This window comes from Erythrolamprus reginae, chromosome 1, assembly GCF_031021105.1.
Source record: "Erythrolamprus reginae isolate rEryReg1 chromosome 1, rEryReg1.hap1, whole genome shotgun sequence".
Lineage (NCBI taxonomy): Eukaryota > Metazoa > Chordata > Lepidosauria > Squamata > Dipsadidae > Erythrolamprus > Erythrolamprus reginae.
This window is the reverse complement of record NC_091950.1, coordinates 137,397,211-137,417,770: the sequence shown is the minus strand read 5'-3', so window position 1 is coordinate 137,417,770 and position 20,560 is coordinate 137,397,211. Positions and strand designations below refer to the sequence as shown.

Sequence of the window (20,560 nt, the reverse complement as noted above, 5' to 3'; positions counted from 1 at the left end):
CACATGCATGTACTGGCCAGCTGATTGTTTTGTCTTGGGGAAGCCTCTTTCAACTTTCTGGGAGCTTTGGGAGGGCTTCCCTTAAACCTCTGGAGGGTGAAAAAAGGCTCAATGAGCAAATCGGAAGTTGAGAAAAACAGACTTCTCTCTTACCCGTTAGGCCATTTTTTGCACTCCAAAAGCTTCAGGGAAGCCTCCTGAATAACAGCCTCCGGAATAACAATGATAGCACAAAGAGATATCAGCAACAGAATTAAGAAGAGCAGTGCAAAAACAAAAAAAATAATAAGACACCAGGACTGGATGGTTTGCTGGGAGAAGTATCTAAGAGTCTGTATGAAGACTTTGAGTTGATGTTACTGAAAGTATATAATGATGTATTGAAGAAAACTAAATTACTAGATTCCTGGACAGAGGCCTATATATTTCTCATTTCAAAAGAAGGTACAGACCTCAAACAAACAAAAAATTATAGGTCAATCTCATTGTTGAACACACATTATAAAAAAATTACCACTATAATTGCAAAAAGATTGAAATTGTTATTAAATAAGATAATATATTCAGACCAAAATTGGGGGGGGGGGTTTGTTAGCTACAAGGCAAATTAGGAATAATATGAGGATGGTGTTAAATATTCTAGTATACTATGAAGCACATCCTGAAAAAACGGCATTAATATTTTTGAATGCCCAGAAAGCATTCTCTATTGGCAATTCTTATTCCAACAAATTAAAGATATGAGATTTGGAAGGAAGTTTGAGAAAATGATAGTAGCAATATACATGATGCAAAAGGCAAGAGTGATCATTAATGGGAATAATACAGAGAAATTTGAAATAAATAAGGGAGTAAAACAGGGGTGTCACCTCTGTTTTTTATCTTGACTTTCGAAGTGCTCTTAACCCAAATTAGGTGTAATAGATGAAAGGACTTAAAGTAAACAAAGAATATAAAACACAGGCATTTGCAGATGATCTAATGTTCTTTATAGAAGAGCCAATGGAGATAGGAAGTATTTTAATGAGTTTAATAACTCCAGATCATGCAGAATGCGGCCGTGAGAGCTATCATGGGGCTCTCTAGATTTGCCCATGTCTCATCAACACTCGGCGGCCTGCATTGGTTGCCGATTAGTTTCTGGTCACAATTCAAAACATTGGTAATGACCTATAAAGCCCTACATGGCATCGGACCAGAATATCATTGGAACCGCACGAATCCCAGCGACCGATAAGGTCCCACAGAGTTGGCCTTCTTCGGGTCCTGTCGACAAAACAATGTCATCTGGCAGGCCCCAGGGGAAGAGCCTTCTCTGTGGCGGCCCCAGCCTTCTGGAATTAACTCCCTGCGGAGATCAGAACTGCCCCCACCCTCCTTGCCTTTCATAAGCTATTGAAGACCCACCTATGTCATCAGGCGTGGGGAAATTGAGATACCCCTGGGTTTATATTGTTTATGTATGGTATGATTGTGTTGCATGGTTTTAGAAATGGTTTTTTTAGATGTCTTTTAAATATATTGGATTTGTTACACTTTTGGTATTGTTGTGAGCCGCTCCGAGTCTCTGGAGAGCGGCGGCATACAAATCTAATAAATAATAATAATAATAATAATAATAATAATAATAATTATTATTATTATTATTATTATTATTATTATTATTATTATTATTATTATTATATTTAAGAATATAGGTTAGAGACTAGTGGTGGTAGAATTGGAAGCTGAATTAAATGCCCAGTGGGTTATAAACTTACAAAGAATACTTACTCAATTTTTGAAAAAAATATTTTTTCCTCTTCCCGATATGGAAATGTAGGGATTTCAATATAGAATTCCTTCAAATTTTGGCAGTGTTGTATACAATAGGCCAGGAATATCAATTCCATATCAGAGTTGCATCGAAAATTTATTTTAGTGACACCATATAGTGCATCATTTACAAAATTGTCATCTTGTGTCTCATATAAATAAGCGAATGTTTCTTTTTTTCTTTTGTCAATTTTAAATTTCACCCAGTCTAATAAGAACTCTTTATTCTTAGGAGAAATTTCCCATCCAAATTCTTTTTTCAGCTGTCTCATTCTTTTTTCTTCATTTAACAAACCAAAAAGAAAGCGAAATCCTACTGCAAAATCACTCCTAAAAGATTTATGACACTTTAACAGTGTCTGTAAATTTGTATTCCAGTTTTCAGAATGGTGCTCCTGTCCTACTTCTAGGACATAAAACAAAGCAGCAAAAAACTCCTGGAAGCTTAAATGAATGAAGCTATAGGTTTGAATACAATCAATGTCTCTTTTGAAGACATTTTGATTTAGAAAGAGGGGGAGGTAGTCTCTTTGATCTAAACCATGCTTCTTGACATCTTTCTCCATAAACAATATTTTCCGTTTCCAGACTCCCTCTGCAGCTAAAGAGCACAAACCTTTAACATTTGCTTGGACATCCTGTTTGGATTCTTTATGATGAAACTTTAACAAACTGGAGAAATATAGCATATATATTGCAGTGAGGGTGTATGGTGTCTTCTGGAGATCCTTGCCTCTCTCCAGCTCCTGTTTCATCACTGTGCAGATGATCCAGCTCACAAGAGGAATCACACACATGGTGAAAATAGTATCATTTTGTTTAACAAATCTGAGAGCTTGCATTGCTTGGTCTTTGTTTTCAAAAAACTTGTAGAAATATTCTTCTCTCTCTTTGGTGGAAAACCCCAATACCTCAAAATAATGTGGATGTTCTAAACATTGATTGAGTTTCTCCAACGCAGTTGGTCTTGTTGTGATTATAAGAGAGGATTTAGGAAGAATCTTTTTTTGAAATAAATTACTGAAAAGAATTCTCACTGGCTCCTTCTTCCAGGGATCAGTGCAACAGTAGTTTTCAGTCTGATTAAAGGAATGTCTTAATTCATCAAAGCCATCAATTATGAACAGAAGCTTCTCTTCATTCTTCAGTATGTTTTGAATGACATTTTTCACTTTTTGACACTTGAGCCATTCATTTGAAATTATTTCTGCAATGCTAGTTTTCTGGAACTCTGCATGGAAATTCATCTCACTGCAGCTAATATAGAAAACATAATTAAATTTATTTTGGTAAAGTTGCTGAGAAGCCCAGTCAAACATGATTTTTTTGGCCATCATTGTTTTTCCAATTCCTGCAGCTCCTTGCAACACAACAACTTGTGGAGTCAATCCATATTTATCAGGGTTAAATAAAGTTTCAATGCTGGTTGAAGTCTCAGCTCTTTTGTTGATGATTTCAAGATGTTTCCTTCCCATTGCCAGAATTTCATCTTCTTTCTCTTCTTCTGACTGGTGATAATCTAGCAAGATTAGCTCTGAATATCTCTGGTTTAGGGGCATGTATTCACCAGGAATAGCATTCGGATCCTTGATCATTGCAAATTTTTGTTTAATGTAGTTTCTGTATTCTAAGGGAAGAATGAATGGAATTAAAAGCATTAAAAATAAGCCTGCACAGGACACGTGATTTAAGTGTTTTGTTTCTGTATCTTTTTCTTGGGGCAATCTCATCTGCTCTCTGAATTAAGGAATTCAGGGAAGTTTTAGAGTACTTTTTAATTGGTTTGTCAGAATTGATGAGAATAGAAAAAAATCTTGTTAATCAATACATTAAATATTTCATTTTAAACTCTTTTACTCCACATAATGTTTCTCAAATGATTGCATTAAATACCTATAAATTATATAAAGATCTTTTTTTGGACTTCAATAAATGGAAATCTTTAAACAATACCCCCTTGGGAAATAATTAATACTTCCATAATTAGTAATCCAGAGGTGGGTCCCTACCAGTTCAGACCAGTTCTATAGAATCGGTAGTAACTTGGCGACCTAGATCCCTAGAACCAACAGCAACCTAGGCCTGCCATGCCCCTGAACTGATTCTTTTTGCAGTGCTATAGGCACTGCCATTTTGCTTTTTGTTTCATTGCCTGCACAAAAATTAAGTACTGTGTATGCGCGCGCACATGCGTGGCACATAATAGGTGTGTGTGCATGCACAAAGTGCGTCCCTGAACGAACTGGCCGCAAAACAAACCAGAACCACTCCTGGTGTAATCCCCAGCATATTTCATATTTAATATGGATGTCTTTTTTATTCAGAGAACATATACATATGTACACAAACACAGAGATGATAGATTGTCCATAAATTAAATATATTATTTTATAAATTTTTATGGGGTTCTTCAATTCAAGCTAGCTATCTCAATGTATTATTATCAAAGGGATGGGGTTTTTTTTTTTGAAAAAGATGCACTTTTTACTGAAAAATGTGGCTTGGGTTTCCATAATTCTGAATTACAGTATACTATTATGCATATATTCGGATGATACCAAATTTGGAGCAACTTCATTTAATATAAATTCTCCTTCCTACGGTCTTTTGGAATATTCATATGTGGCATTCTTGGAAGCACTGTCCTCAAAGCATAATAGATTAGACATAAGCCCTGTCAAAATAACATTTCTGAATATTGTGAGATATTATTTCAGGGAATGTTTGATCTTATTATACTTTTTCTTATGCTAAATTGATGCAATGCAATAATCCAGAACTTACAATTTATTTTAGATTAGTTAAGGGAGTTAAGGGAGAGAGGCCGGCTTACGCCACCTTTAAAGGGCGAGGCGCCCTGCAGCCGCGTCCTCTCCGCAGTGGGCCGGCCCAGAGCGAAGGAAGCCTCGCCCGAGAAGAGCAGATGTTTTTATTATTATTTTAATCTTCTCACCTGCCTGCCTGTCGTCGCCATGGCCGAAGGAGATATTGCATTGATTGGCCTGATGGTCATGGGTCAGAATCTCATCCTCAATGATAATATTGAGATTTTATTATTTCCTTTTTTAAAGGATAAATATGTTTTTATTTCATTGATAATAATAAGCTACAGGTAGTTCCCTCCAACTGCAATTGGAAATTACAACTCAGTTGCTAAATGATGCAGTCGTAAAGAGAAAAATCAGAGACTACACCTGATTTATGACTTTAATTCTAACTGTGGTTGTTAGCAAATCACCACAGGCATTTAAGGATAATCTCATGTTACCATGATTTGCAATTTTCTCCCAGCTTCCCCCTTAACTTTGATTTTTGGAAGCCAGCTATGCAGATTTCAAATGGAATGCAGGTGACCAGGAGAAGCTGTGACCCACCATAAATGCGTATCAGTTGCCATCCTAATTTGGACCAGTAGTATTTTAGCTTGAGAGAGACACATAAATCATTAGAAGTGATACTCAAATCTTATGACACTCAAAATCCCACAATTACTCTTTATAAATAATGGTATTCAATAAATCATTTTGATTTGCACATTTTAAAAAGTGAATAGAATAAATCAGTAGAGATTAGATCCAATTTAACAACAAAAGATTAATCATTTTGACATCAAACCTACAATAAAATGTTTAATAATATAGATATAGATTATTAAAAATAATTTTTCAACATAAAATAATACTTTTTACTTATAGATCCCTGTCACATTTGTACAGAAAAAGAATCAATAAGTATTGCCATTTTGGAGATGTACCAAGAATTACTTTGTTTCCTTTTGGGAAATTCAAAATCAGGAATCATTTAAATTTTTCCCTTTCTTTTTCCTTTCTTCTTTCCCTTCTTTTTCTCCTGGTCAGCATTGCAAAACTATCCTGGAGTTTTCTCCATCAAGATTTTTGAGATGATTAATATTTACAGTGGTTTGCACAGAAGGGGAAGGAGAAGGGAGGAACTGCTCATGGTAAATTAGTTTTACACATAATTCAATAATCCTTTGAATGATTCCTGCCTTACCTGATAAAATTGGAAGTTGGTGAGCATCAACATCTACAATTAAAGATATACTAGAATTAGGAAAACACACATTATAAAAATTGGTAAATCACAGAGCATTTAAAAAAATAGATAAGTGCATGGGTATATATTTTCTATCAATGTCTATATTTATAATGTACATTAGATTTCTTATAATTCCTGTTACTTTCTATATACTTATTTTCCTCTTTCCCCTTTTTCTTTCATAAGCAGGCTTGAATGGAGTAAGAGGACATTGGTGAATGATGCCATTCATAGTGGTGAAAATTACAGTAGTGCCCTTGCCCTCTCTCCCAGCCCTGCATTGCTTAGAAGAAGGGGAGCTGCCATTGAACCTTTCTCCCGGTTCCTCAGATACTAAGCCAAAAGAATATTGTGATCAATAGTATCAATATCATTCACAAATCAAGAAGAGCTAGGACAAATATATTACCTATGTCCTAGGTCTGTGATGGCGAACCTATGGTATGGCATGCGGGGCCATCTCAGCGGGTAAGCGAGCCAACATTGGGTTTTGGACAGAGATGCAGGAGCATGTGCAGGGAAGGGGTTCACACAGCCTGCTTTTATTCCAGGTAGCTTCAGGAAACTCTCCTTCCCTCCTGGAGAAACCACTGGCGTGGAGGGGAGCAGTCCCAGGAGGACCAGAGGAGAGAGCAGCTCCTCACTTATGGAGACATGCTGCCTGGGAAGTGGTAAGAGCCCAGGTGGCGCAGCAGGTAGAGTGCTTTACTGCAGGCCACTGAAGCGGTTCAAATCTCATCACTGGCTCAACATTGACTCAGCCTTCCATCCTTCTGAGGTGGGTAAAATGAGGACCCAGACTGTGGGGGCAATATGCTGGCTCTGCTAAAAAGTGCTATTGCTAACATGTTGTAAGCCGCCCTGAGTCTAAGGAGAAGGGCGGCATAAAAATTAATTAGATAGATAGATAGATAGATAGATAGATAGATAGATAGATAGATAGATAGATAGAGAGAGAGAGAGAGAGAGAGAGAGAGAGAGAGAGAGAGAGAGACAGACAGACAGACAGACAGACAGACAGACAGGTACACTGGCCCAAAATAGACACATGCACAGGGACGCACGCATGCACTATGCAGAGGGTGAGCATGGGGAGCACATGTGCAGATGGGGTGTGCATTGCATTATGGATGCCGGCACATGCATGGTCTGTCAAGGGCACACCCACACACTTTGTGCACGCAATGCCAAAAGGGTTCACTGTCAGTATCCTAGGCTCTTTCATTAATGTTATCAATACCATCTGAGTGCTGTATCCCAACCTGAAACACAAATGGAAAGGATCTATATAATTCTTCCCTCCAGTGTGCCTTAGAGCTGCCAGTCTATCATCTTCTCAAAAACCTTCCAAAAAGGGAAATTTCCAGATAAGGATAAAATTATTTAGTGGAACTGGATCCAGTGATAGAGGAGAGGTTAAGGAGGTTAGACAGTCACTTCCTTTTAAGTTGGTAAAATCATCCCCTCCCATCAAAAATCATTTTTATCTCTTGGATTCAGTTACATGTGACCACCTGGGGGGCCTTAATCAACCAATAGGGGACATTAATTTAAAAGAAGGCAGGATTCAACACCCCTCACCTAAGGACTCCGGGCATTTTCTCTACACTAACTGGCTCAAAACCAGAACAAGATGCTTCGGTTCTTTTATCCTCTCTGCACACGCAAAGTGTTCTGTGCATGCACAGAGGGTAAAAGAACCCAAAATAGCAGCATCTGGATGGGTGGACGGAGCCTCATGCTCTCCTCTCAACAGGGTCTTTGATGACCTACTGGCACGAGCGAACTGGGAGCATTTCATCCCTGCCTTAATTCTGTATCATGTCAGGAAGCATGCTAGAAAAAAGGATGGGCTAAATTCAACTTTCAAGGATCTCCCTTAAATTTAGATCAATAGACTAATTTCTTTGGCTGGAACCTGGCTTAATGTTTTCATTTGACAGTGATAGGAACGTGCCAAATTGAGTGACAATGTTGGTGCTTAGCTTAGGTTTGATTCCAGGCTCAAGATAAAGAAACTCAAAAGAAAGTCCCACTCTGAAATGCTGGCGTATCATTGCTATTCATAATAAACAACAAATAATTGGATTCAAGGTTGAATCCGAACAAGATTCAGCTGGAAAAAAATTGCCATTTGATCTTAAATGGAGATAACATTTGTGTGGATTTTCTTACCTTTATTTTCTTCAAGATTTTTTGCAAGATCATTTCTATTGCATTTTCGAAGGACATCAATGCATACCTCTAGAGCATCTTCTCCATAATATTGAATCAGGAGCTCTACAACCTCTTGTTGTAGATCAGCTTTATCCAATGAAGCCATAGGAATGTTTGGCCTTCCATCATAATTAATAGTATTGAGCCTCCATTTAAATTCTTTAAATTGCTTCTCCATGAGTTCATTCAATGCATTGTAAATATCTTCTTTCAAAGTGTTACTCATGTCAACTATGATGGAGTATATCCAATCTAAAATTAAAATTAAAGAATTAAACTAATATGGAAAATGAAGTCTGAAGGGATCACATACCTAAGATCGCCTTCAAACAACCCAAATGATGCCTCCATATATAGACATCACTAGAGTGTATTATTGCTAAAGGGAGGTGGAGGACCTCAATTATAGCATCAAAGGCATGGTCAGTGCTTACTGTATATCAGATCAAGAACTGCTAATATGCAAGATACAAGTTAAGCTGAAAAAAAAGAGATAAGGTATGATATTGAATGTATCTGTAATTTTTGGAGTATAAGATGCTCCTGAGTATAAGACACACATTAGTTCTTGGGGAGGAAAATAAGAAAAAAAATGAATGAATGAATGAATGAATGAATGAATGAATGAATGAATGAATCTGTAAAGAATTTGAAGAAACAAATTTGCAGAGAAGCCATTTTATCACCACAATGTAAATTCAAGCCTAAACTTAAACCAGTACCTGTTATGTACACTTCATGTGTGTGTGTGTGTGTGTGTGTGTGTATGTATGTGTGTGTATATGTATGTATCAATGAAGGGCTACCAAAATGTTTACTACCATACTGTAGGTGTGGCTTATGCAGGATGCTCTGCATTTTCTTTCATCTTTCTGTGCAATCTGGGTGTTTTGGGGAGGAGCTCCATTTTTGCTACCCCACTACATCCCCCCCCACCGTCTGGGCAGTAGCCCACCCCTGGTGTTTATTTGTGTATGCCATTGCCAGAGCAATTCAGTTTGCAAGGAGCAGCCTAGCACTTGCAATCAGGAAAAAGGCAGCCTAAAGCATACATAATGCCTTTGACACTTTTCTATTGCAGGCTTCAACAAGGCACAAACAGGAAACTTGCCAATCATCCATCAGAAGCTGATCAGATCTATAAAATCTCTGGGATGGGCTATTTAATGAGATTATTCAGCCACAGAATTCGATAGCAGAACCAATGTTCCCTGTAAGGTGTGCCAAAACTAACCCCCCCCCACAGCCTTTTCCAAGGCCGCACAACGTTGGAGTTGGGGGCGGGGAACGTATAGAGGTCAACGAAGGTTTCTTCTTATTTTGAATGTCGGGTGCATGTATGCGCACGCTCCCCATCCCACTGCCAGCCCGCCAGGGGGGGCGGGGAAGCCACAACTGAGAGGCTCGGCACCGGCCCATCCGTACCGGCGCAGGCAGTAGACATAGGTGGTGGGAGAAGGAAAGACAGCTGCGGCTGCCCCCGCCCCCCCCCCCCCGGTGCCTCTGGCCCCTCTCACCCCTGGCCTCTCGCCGCTGCCACCCGTGCCACCCCAGGTACCTTCGGCCCCCTTGCACACCTGGCCTCTCGCTGCTGCTGCCCATGTCCCCCCAGGTGCCTCTGGCCCACTCGCACCCCTGGCCTCTCGCCGATGGCCCTCCGGCCACTAGCGAAGGGGCTGTCAGTGGGGTGGGGCAGGCACTTGGCAAAAGCGGGGAGGGCTTTCTCCGAGTGCTTCGGGAATGCCCTCCCACTAGCGGCCAGATAAGGAGGAGGAGAAGCCGCAGCCGCCACTACAACCACAGAGGAGAAAGCCGGAAAGAGGGGCTGATCATGTGGGCAGGGAGCAGCGGCAAGAGGCCAGGGGCACGAGGGGGCCGGAGGCGCCTGGTGGGAGTGGGGGTAATAGCAGCGAGAGGCCAGGGGCGGAGGCACCTGGGTGGGGCAGGGGGGCAGTGGCGATAGGCCAGGGGTGTGAGGGGGCCTGAGGCGTCTGGGAGGACAGGGACGGTCACAGCTCCCTTTCCTTCTCCCACCACCTATGTCTACTGCCGATGATGGCTGCCGGCAGTAGACATAGGCGGTGGGAGAAGGAAAGGGAGCCACGACCCCCCACCCGCTGCGGATGGGCTGGTACCGCCCCCCCACAGCCCCTTCGCTGGGAGCGCTTTTGTCCTGGGCTGTCAGTGAAGAGGCTGCAGGAGAGGCAAGGCAGGCATTCATAAGACCTTTGCCGGCCTCCGCAGAGAAGAAAGGAAGAGAGAGAAAGAGAGAACAAGAGAAAGAGAGAGAGAGCAACAGACAGAGCGAGATAGAAAGCAAGAAAGAGGGAGAGAAAGAGAGAGAAAAAAAGAGAGATAGCAAGAGAAAGAAAACAAGAGAGAGAAAGAGTGAGAGAGAGAGAGAGAGAGAGAAAGAAAGAGAGAGAGAGAGAGAGAGAGAAAGAAAACAAGAGAGAAAGAGTGAGAGAGAGAAAGCAAAAGAGAGAGAGAAAGAGAGAGGGAGCAACAGACAGTGCAAGATAGATAGAAAGAAACAGAGGGAGAGAGAAAGTGAGAAAGAGAGAGTGGGGAGAAAGAGGGGGGAAAGAAAGAGAGAGAAGAGAGGAAGGGGGAGAGGGAGAGAGAGAGAGGGAGGAAGAAAGCAATAGGGAGAGAAAGAAAGCAAAAGAGAGAGGAAGGAAGAGAGAGAGAGAGAGAAATGATAGAAAAAAGGGGAGAAAAAAGAGAAATGAGAAAATGATTGAGGCAGAGAATGAGAGGAAAGAGAAAGAAACAGAGAAGTGACTCTTGATTTAAAACATATGTTAAAAAGCACCCAAATAATAAGAGAGAAAACCCCCCAGCCCTTTTCCCCCTTATTTATTTATTTATTTATTTATTTATTTATACATACATACATACATACATACATACATACATACATACATACATACATACATACTTCTATGCTGCCCAGTCCCGAAGGGACTGCTGCTCAGACACTATACTTTTCCGTCCACACCGAAAAAAAATTAGAGGGAACATTGAGCCGAACTGAGCTGATCTTATCAAATTAGTCATAGAAACCTAATGGATTATATATATAAAAATATGAACAAGACTTCTCACTCAAAGTACAAGTGACCAGATTCAATTTATCCTATTTTAGAATAGGATTCTAGAAATAGAATAGAATAATAGAGTTGGAAGGGACCTTGGAGGTCTACTAGTCCAATCCCCTGCTTAGGCAGGAAGACCTACATCACTTCAGACAAATGTTATTCAACATCTTTTTTTAAATCTTCCAGTCTTGGAGCATTCACAACTTCTGGAAAGGTTCTAGTCTCACCTTTGACATGAAAGACATCAAAGTAATTTTGGATCAGTCACTCTACCTTAGCCCAACTCACCTCTCAGAGAAAAATAGGAGGAAAAGCAACTTTTTGCTATATTTGCCACCTTAAGGTTTTTTATATAAAAATAATAAAAAAGTAAAGTAAAAAACTAAAAATAAAATCGCTAATGCTGAGAAAGGTGGAAGGAATGAGAAGAGGATCAGCAATTGGAAGGTGAATGGATTCAGTTACAGTGGTACTGGATGGTTGGAAGACTTGGAGGACCAGCTAGGGACAGTCTGCCATGGATGAAATCTTTGTAGTTATTAATAGCACTAAATTGATAGCACATAATCATGATTATCCTCAATTGGAATTTAAAAACAACTACTTTGGGATCACTTTTTGACAATGATAAAATCAACCTTAATGCCTGAGAACCAAATTTGCTGGGGATATTGTATCTCAGAGAATTACTGGTAGGACAATTCTCTCAAAGAAGAAAGCTATATTTATCTAAGAATTTACTATATATTTGGAGTATAAGAGGCAAATTTTCCCCCCCAAAAAGAGGATAAAAATCTGGGTGTGTCTTATACTCCAAATGTAGCCCCACCCACATGCTCCGCACATTGTATTTTCCAGGTAGCGGGGATCCTAAGTTCCACATGGAGCCTGATTCCTGTGGCATCTTGGGAAAGTGCATTGAAAGCCATGCTTCCCCTCAGAAAGTCCCGATAGAGAGGCAGCATATCAGTCCTCCTGGACCTGCCATTTTGTAAACATGCTACCTTTTTAGCAAGCCCCTGCAGCTTGGCTACCTCAGTCGGAGCCTGATTCCTAAAGCAGCTTAGGGAACTGCATTTTTATCCTCTTTTAAACGGAAGCATTTTCAGGTGGCAGATTCCCCTCCATTTCCCCCCAGATCTTCGCATTTCAGGCACCAGATTCCCCCTCTCCAACTGCAGGAAGGGGGCCTGAAATGCAAGCATCTGGAGTGCACACAGCCATGGGGGGAGGCCCATTTCTAAGCAAAATAAACAAATAAGCATCAATTTTTTCATTTCAATTTTCATATCATTGTGTTCAGAAATGCAAGCATCTGGAGGAAAGAGATATCGGGGGCAGATTCCCCTCTGTTTCTAGGGGGGGGAATTTGCCACCTGGTATCTTTCCTCCAGATGAATTAAAGGCATCTAAAATTAAAGGGCCTTTAAAGTTCTTTAATCCCAGCCTCAAGTACAATTCCTGTATGAGGAGCCAGGCCTTGAGCCAAGCAGAACTTCCAAAACCCCCTCACGTGTTTCTAGGCTGATGGTGGACATCAAGGACCCGCCTTCTCCAGCCCCACTTTAAGCTCAGCTGAACGGCATCTTCCTTTCCAGGACACACTTCGTCCCCACAGAAATTATTGATAGCTGTAAAGTCTGTATATTTGGACAAGGCGCTGGTTCCTCCAACACAAGTCTGTCGCACAAATATGTACCTCAAATTCCAACCTCCCCATGTTTAAGGTTTTCAATGTGAGGCTTACCGTTCTGTGGTGAAGTAAAGGAGGTTGAAAGCTAAATTGATCCTGAATTCGTAAATAAGGAGATAAAGCATTGGCCTCCGTTCTGCTTTTAAAAAGCACTTTCGTTTTCAAACGTGCCCCTCCCTTCCTCCTTGTAGCTCATTGGGTGAGTCCTGTTTCCTGTGCTGCTGCTTCAAGAGAGGAAAAGTTTCACAACAGTTCAGCTGTTCAACTAGGCTTAAAAGCCTTGAAGGTGCCTAGTCTCCGCAAAGTTTATAAAACAATTCCTACAAACAATAAAGAATTCTCTCTCTTTCTCTCTCTCTTTCTCCCTCTATAAATAAATAAATAAATGAATGAATGAATGAATAAATAAATAAATAAATAAATAAAATAAGTGAAGGCAGCAGCCACTTGCTGTTTCCCTTAGGTCAGTGATGAAGAATCTTTTTTTCTTCAGGTGCCGAAAGAGCGTGTGCGTGCATTATTGTGCATGCGTGAGTGCCCACACCCATAATTCAATGCCTCGGGCGGGTGAAAATAGCTTCTCCCACCCCCCAGAGGCCCTCTGGAGGCCGAAAATGGCCTGTTTTCCCAAATTCTGGTGGGCGGAGTAGGCCCATGTTTCACCCTCCCCAGGTTCCAAAGGCTTCCCTGGAGCCGGGGGGAGGGTAAAAATGCCCTCCCTCATCCCCTCAGAGGCTCTCTGGAAGCCAAAAACACCTTCCCAGAGCCAAAAATCAGCTGGCCGGCACACAGATGCACGTTGGAGCTGAGCCCGGGCAATGGCTCAGGTGCCAGCAGATATGACTCCACGTGCCACCTGCGGCACCCATGTTCACCACCACTGGCTTAGTCTTCCATGCCTTCCCTGCGTCTTCCTCAACCGCCTACAGAGTTGTAATACCAGGAAAGAGTTTGGTGACATGTGCAGATTTTTCTTCTCCCATTTGCAAGAAATGCAGAGGAGGCTACAGGGAAAACAAAGCTCTTTTCCTAAAGAGGAACCCCTGCTGCTCACACAAGCCAAGAAAATGCTCCCCTTTTTCAGTTCCAACTCCATGGTTGGTCTGAGTCAGAGAAATTCCCATTTTCATTTAAGCTCAAGTTTAGTCTCTGTTTCATTTTGGGGCCTCTCAGCCTTGGAGGCTGGGCGCTGATTTTCTACATTGCTTTTTAATTGTTTAGTAATGGTGAGAAAATGCAGGCATGTTACCTTTCTTTCTTCAGGTTTCAAGGAAACCACTCTCTCACAGTATAGAAAATCTCTATGACTTATTGTCTACCTTTCTATTGTATGGATGGTTTTGGTGCCAATCTTTGTAGATCGGCATTTTCCAGCTAAACATGTAATGGTGGGGGAGACACTATGGATTCTTCGTGCTCGGCTCGCAACTTTTTTACATCTCTTTCTCTTCCTAAGGAAAAACTCTAGGGAAGTTTACAGATTTGGCGCTGCACGGTCAGTTGCTGCCCCCTTGCGGCACAAACTGGGAGAATCTCAAAAGAAAAAAATGGGAAGGACAGAAAAAAACTGATGCTGGAGGGGGCGGAGACGCCGATGCTCCGCCTGTTCATTGGTCCGGAAGGCGTAGCGAGTTTTTAAAAGAAACTCAATTTCTCAAGATTGGAGCTGTTTCCACCCGGAGGAATTAGGACCAAACAGCAAATTCGCCAGGTGGAAGAGGCCGGGGGTGCGTGTATCCGAATTGGTGATTTGGGATGGACAGGTGATGTCTGCCTGCTTCTGACTTGATGACCGGCGCCTCTTTTCAGAACTTCTTCTGTTCCTTGGGAACATTTATGTGCAGACGGGCTGGCTTTTCCCTAGAAAGCAGCAGCCTGAAGTTTTGAATTATATTTCCCATTAGTCTACTACTAGCTGATCAGGATTTGCTGGTGCATTGCTCCTTCTCAAGATCCTGTAAGACTTGCCTGCCTGCCTGCCTGCCTGTCCTTTACACCTTTGCCAAACAGAATGGATTCCACTTGAGTCCTTCTTTCCATGTGGATTTCAAGCTGATCTTCAGTGCCAGGGGGTGAGGGTGGGAGGGTGTGTATAAAAATCCATCCCTTGGCACAATGCCATGCAAACAGAGCAGTGTTTCTCACTCTTGGGAACTTTAAGATGGGTGGATTCCAGGTACCTGGGGAATTCTGAGACTTGAAATCCACCCATAAGTTTTTATTTTTTTTGCAGCTGGAACTCCAACTATTGTTCCCTCCCTCTTCTTGATATGGCAGTGGTGGGTGAAGACCCTGCCATATTTACCACGGATGCTTTGCCTTCTGATGCCATACTCCTCCCAACATTGACCAACGCCTATCTGGGCACCCGAGTCTACAGGGACACCCTTCATGTCAACGGGGTGTACAATGGAGCAGTTGGGCAGACACATCGGGCTGATCTCCCCAGTCCCCTTAATGTCAAAATGCATGTGGGCGGGGCTGATCACCTGAGGGAGAACTTCTCTTTGGACACCAGGACAGGTAAGAGGCAATGCCACCTTCCTCATCTACATTGTTTCCACAGGCAATACGTTCCTGCCACCCTGTCAGGGCAGCTTTCTTCAATTCACAGGCCAAATTTGCAAATTAGCTTCTGTTTTGAAAGATTTAAAAAGGAGAAAAAGTGGGTAGAAAATTGAAAATTCAAACTGAACTATGTTCCCTGAAGTTTGAATCCCATCTGAACTCATAAAGGAATCTGAAACTCTCTCAAATGGACATATTTTGAAAGGCAGATTTTAAAACAGCCTCTCCAATTAGATCTCCAGATGCAGCAAAATAGTCTCCTCACAGGATGATGGGTTGTTGTCCAGCATGTCTTGTCCAACTGAGGGGTGGCATACAAATCCAATCAATAAATAAATAAGCCAACAAACAAACAAATAAATAAATAGGAAAGCCTCCTAAAACCTTCAATGTAAAAGAAGATAAGAATTTTTAAAATATGAATATTTTAATAACAGTAATCAGCGCTCAAAATCCAGAGCACCCAATTTGCCCTGAAAGATGTTGAAAGAAAATGCAGGGCGTCCTGCATAAGCCACGGCCACAGTGTGGTAGTAAAAATTTTGGTGGCCCTTCACTTCTAAAAGTTATTGTGAATTTTGCTCCGTTCCACCTCTCTCCATTGCACATTGATGTAAGCACCACGCAGTCAACTGTTAGTTCAGACATGTGACTCAGCCTGGAAAGTGAAAATGGAAAGTTAGACTTAGTTCACCTCACCTGACATACATGAGATAGAATGTACCGTATCTGTATAAGACAAACCTTTTTCCCTCCTAAAAGGGGGTGGAAATATTGGTGCATCTCAGAAGCCAGATACAGCCCCACCCCTATATCCCATTTTTGTAAAAGACGGGCCTGTTTTTTTGTAAAAATGGGGTGCTTAGAGGGTTTGGGAGGCCTGCAGAGTGCTGCTGGGGGCTGGAGAAGGCAAAAACACCTCCATTTTTGTGTTAAAAGCGGCTTTTTGCAAAAATGGGGGCATTTGGCTGGATGAGTACCAATAGGCTCAGACTCAATCCAGACAAGATGGAGTGGCTCTGGGTACTGCCTCCCAAGGACACATCCATCTGTCCGTCCATCACCCTGGGAGGGAATTATTGATCCCCTCAGAGAGGGTTCACAACTTGGACATCCTTCTCGATCCACAGCTGACTCTAGAACACAATCTGTCGGCTGTGGCAAGAAGGGCGTTTGCCCAGGTCCGCCTGGTGCACCAGTTGTGGCCCTATCTGGACAGGGAGTTTTTGGTCATAGTCACGCATGCCCTTATCATCTTGAGGTTCGACTACTGCAATGCTCTCTACATGGGGGCTACCTCTGAAGAGTGTTCGGAAACTTCATATGGTCCAAAATGCAGCCACGTGAGCGATTTTGGGCCTTCCAAGACATGCCCATATCTCATCATCACTCCGCAGACTGCATTGGCTGCCGATCTGTTTCCAGACACAATTCAAAGTGTTGGTTATGACCTATAAAGCGCCACATGGCATAGGACCAGACTATCTCCGAGACCGCCTTCTGTCGCATGAATCCCAGCGACCGGTGAGGTCCCACAGAGTTGGTCTCCTTAGGGTCCCGTTGACCAAACGATGTCAGCTGGCAGGACCTAGAGGAAGAGCCTTCTCTGTGGGGACCCCGGCCCTCTGGAATCAGCTCCCCCCAGAGATTCACACTGCCCCCACCCTCCTTGCCTTCCGAAAGAGCCTAAAAACTCCTATTTGTCATCAGACCTGCGGTTACTATATCTTCCCCTACCAACAAATGTTTTTAGTACGATTGTTGAATAAATGGTTATGGAAGGTTATGAGCCTCCTTGAGTCCTCGGAGAGGGGCGGTATACAAATCAAATTAAATAATAATAAATAACTGTTCTGCCAGGCTATATGTTATGAGTCTCCCGAAAATTCAAGGGTAAAAATTTCAGACACACACACTTGAAAGTTCAAAAACACTGTTCTTTATCACAAAATTCAAAAGAAACAAAGCACCCTTTTTGTATTGCAAAGAGTACTCGTCCCAAAACAACCTTGTATGCTGTGCAATCCCCTTAATCAATCCTTAAGTACTTAGCTAGCAGCTGTGAAGAAACGTCACAGCCCTCCTTCTTCCACAAAGTGAGACACACACACTTTGCTCTGCTTTGGTTTCAAAGTCGTGAAAAATCAACCAACAAAGTCCGGAAACAACAAGGCACGGTCTTTAAGAAACAACGATCAGATAATCTTCCACAACAGCCAAGCCAGCACGCTGCTATTTATATCAGCAGCTCTAATTGCTGGAGCCCCACCCAAACACAGGTGGCCTCTCTTATCTCCTGTAATATTTCTTCAATTGGTATCTTCTAGGCATAATTCTGCGCCTGCGTGGGTCTAACACTTCCTCATCCGAATCGAACGAAGATAATGGCGATTGGCTTCCTGGGCTGTGTGCCAAGCCCCCCTCTTCCAAGTCTCCCCCACCTTCTTCGTCCAAGGAAACTGCACTACCTGACTCTGTTGAAAATAAAACAGGCCTATGACATGTTGATGTTCCCCCTGCATCTACCTCCACATTCCTTGGGGCAGGAGCTGGGCCAGAGCCAACCACAACAAATAACAATAATAACAATAATAACAATAATAATAATTTTTGCCTCACCCCAGCCCCTAGGAGCTGTGCAGGCTTCCCAAACACTCTGCACACCCCATTTTTACGAAAAAATGAGTAAAAAACAGGGCATTATAAAAACGGGCTGTGGCTGCTCTGTGCACATGGAGAGGGGAGGGGGGGATTGTGCGTGGAAGCATATTGGGGCATCACATTATGGGTGTGGGCACAACATGCGCAGTATCACACGTGTGAGCACCCTTTTGGCACCCAAGCAAAAAACGGATTCCCTATCACTGATATAGATGCTTAATATAATACAACACATCATGTTAAGTACAACAGTGTCCCCCAAAATTTTGAAATTCACATTTTTAGAAGAGAGAACAATTTGGAAGACCTGGAGTGCAAGCAGCTTTATTCCTGACTTTTAACCAGCAATGTGGCTGATGGAAGTAGGAATTAATAACAGCTGGAAAAGTGTAGGTTCTCCAATTCTGTTCTACAAGTGTACATGGAGAAGTAGAATGAATGAAGAGGTTTCAATCACTATTTCACATGCTGTGTCTTTCTTTTCATTTCAGGGCAAAGTGTCTCCTTTACAGCTGCTGGTTGGATTCAGAAAGAATCTATTCTGCCATGAAAGTCATCTGGGTGACTTTGGGCCAGTCACTCTCTCATCCTAACCTACCTCACATGGTTGTTGTTGTGGGGAAAATAGGAAGAGGAAGGTGCATTAGATATGTTTGTTACTCTGAATTATTTGTAAAAATAAGGGGTACAATTTAAATAAAGGAGCCATGATGCATATAAAAACTATCAAGAAAGAGTTGATAATTTTCTTATTCTATATTATTACTGGCATATTATGGAGACATTTATTAATTTCTCAGCAATATCATTGGAGAATTTTTTCTTTAATCAGTACCTAACGTTAAACTATAAAGCTCCAGGCTGTATAAGTATTCTGCAGATACTTAATTGAAAAATTGTGCCATTGCCTTTCTGCTGTAATATTTTTCTGTTATAGCAATCCAATTGGATGTTGAATATGTATATCATTTGTACAGGGTAATTCTTGCATTAGAGGTAATCATCGACTTACAACAGTTCAGCTAGTGACCATTCAAAGTTACAAGGGCACTGAAAAAAAATGAGGTGACCATTTTTCACACTTACAACTGTTGCAGTATCCCCGTCAGTAATAGGTTCTTACTGGTACAGTACGGTGCTCCGTATTGGTAGTAGCCCACTGTGATGACATCACTTCCTTGATTGTCTCGGGGCCTCCATCTTTTTTTTTTCAAAAAAATAAAAGGAAAACTTTTATTCTTACTCTGTATAAGCTGCCTTTACTTTCCAATTTGATCTCTAGAGTGCCCTTGCATTGGTAATCATATTCAGGGCTAGTTTAGTATGTAAAAATAGAGAGTTTGATATGGTATGTAAGTTTTTAAACAGTGGTGGACAGAAAAGAGTGCTCTATTTGTAGAATTTGTTCCATTTTATTACAAATAATTCTCCAAAATTCCTAGCTTTATAATACAGTGTTCCCTCGATTTTCGCGGGTTCAAACTTCGCGGAAAGTCTATACCACGGTTTTTCAAAAATATTAATTAAAAAAATACTTTGCAGGTTTTTTCCCTATACCATAGTTTTTCCCACCCAATGACGTCATATGTCATCGTCAAACTTTCGTCTGCCTTTAATAAATATTTTTTTAATAAACTTTAATAAATAAACATGGTGAGTAATAATCTGAATGGTTGCTAAGGGGATGGAAAATTGCAGTTTAGGGGTTTAAAGTGTTAAGGGAAGGCTTGTGATACTGTTCATAGCCAAAAATAGTGTATTTACTTCCGCATCTCTACTTCGCGGAAATTCAACTTTCGCGGGCGGTCTCGGAACGCATCCCCCGCAAAAAGCGAGGGAACACTGTACTACCACCATATATGATAACATAATTTAATCTGATCATTACATTTCCAAACAATTTTTGGAAAATGAAAATGAGCTATCAGTTTTAATAATTGAGAACCAAAATGATATGCAATTTGATGAAACATACCAGTTTTCTTCAAGTATACAGTGATCCCTCGATTATCGCGAGGGTTCCGTTCCAAGATCCCTCGCGATAATCGATTTTTCGCGATGTAGGGTTGCGGAAGTAAAAACACCATCTGCGCATGCGCACCCTTTTTTTCCATGGCCGCGCATGCGCAGATGGTGGAGTTTGCGTGGGCGGGGGGAAGACCCAGGGAAGACCCAGGGAAGGTTCCTTCGGCCGCCCAGCAGCTGATCTGCTCGGTAGCGCAGCGGCAGCGAGCTGCCGAAGATCGGGGTTTCCCCGCCGCCCACGCAAAGGGGAAACCCCGATTCGGCTCCTCGCTGCTGCTGCGCTACCGAGCAGATCAGCTGCTGGGCGGCCGAAGGAACCTTCCCTGGGTCTTCCCCACCGCCCACGCAAAGGGGAAACCCCGGCTCCTCGCTGATGCCCGCCCGCCGCTCACCCGCCCGCCACCCGCCGCCCGCCAGCAAG

General features: G+C 42.0%; 2 protein-coding genes across 5 annotated transcripts in view; one reads left to right on the top strand and one right to left on the bottom strand.

Annotated features, from left to right (window-relative positions):
- The window catches only part of LOC139175565 (NACHT, LRR and PYD domains-containing protein 12-like), a 144,017-nt gene extending 130,931 nt beyond the window's left edge, over nt 1-13,086 (bottom strand). The window contains exons 1-4 of the mRNA XM_070766729.1: nt 12,940-13,086; nt 8,050-8,343; nt 5,830-5,862; nt 1,774-3,442 (exon numbers count right to left, since the gene is read on the bottom strand). Coding sequence (XP_070622830.1) covers nt 1,774-3,442; nt 5,830-5,862; nt 8,050-8,317 — 1,970 coding nt within the window. The 5' untranslated portion in view covers nt 8,318-8,343; nt 12,940-13,086. The remainder of the gene's footprint in view (nt 1-1,773; nt 3,443-5,829; nt 5,863-8,049; nt 8,344-12,939) is intronic.
- Nucleotides 13,087-14,518: 1,432 nt separating this feature from the next.
- Nucleotides 14,519-18,970, top strand: LOC139158513 (protein-glucosylgalactosylhydroxylysine glucosidase-like). 4 transcript variants are annotated; one of them, XR_011557707.1, is made up of 3 exons: nt 14,519-14,612; nt 15,119-15,408; nt 18,606-18,970. XR_011557707.1 is itself a non-coding variant. In XM_070735836.1 (3 exons), exons 1-3 carry the CDS (start codon nt 14,641-14,643, stop codon nt 17,951-17,953), a joined length of 471 nt encoding a protein of 156 aa, XP_070591937.1. In that variant the 5' UTR covers nt 14,519-14,640; the 3' UTR covers nt 17,954-18,599. The 4 variants fall into 4 exon arrangements, 1 of the variants encoding a protein (XP_070591937.1); XR_011557705.1 differs by having other exon boundaries at nt 14,519-14,648; XM_070735836.1 differs by lacking the exon at nt 18,606-18,970 and adding an exon at nt 17,781-18,599 and having other exon boundaries at nt 14,519-14,648.
- Nucleotides 18,971-20,560: the final 1,590 nt, after the last annotated feature.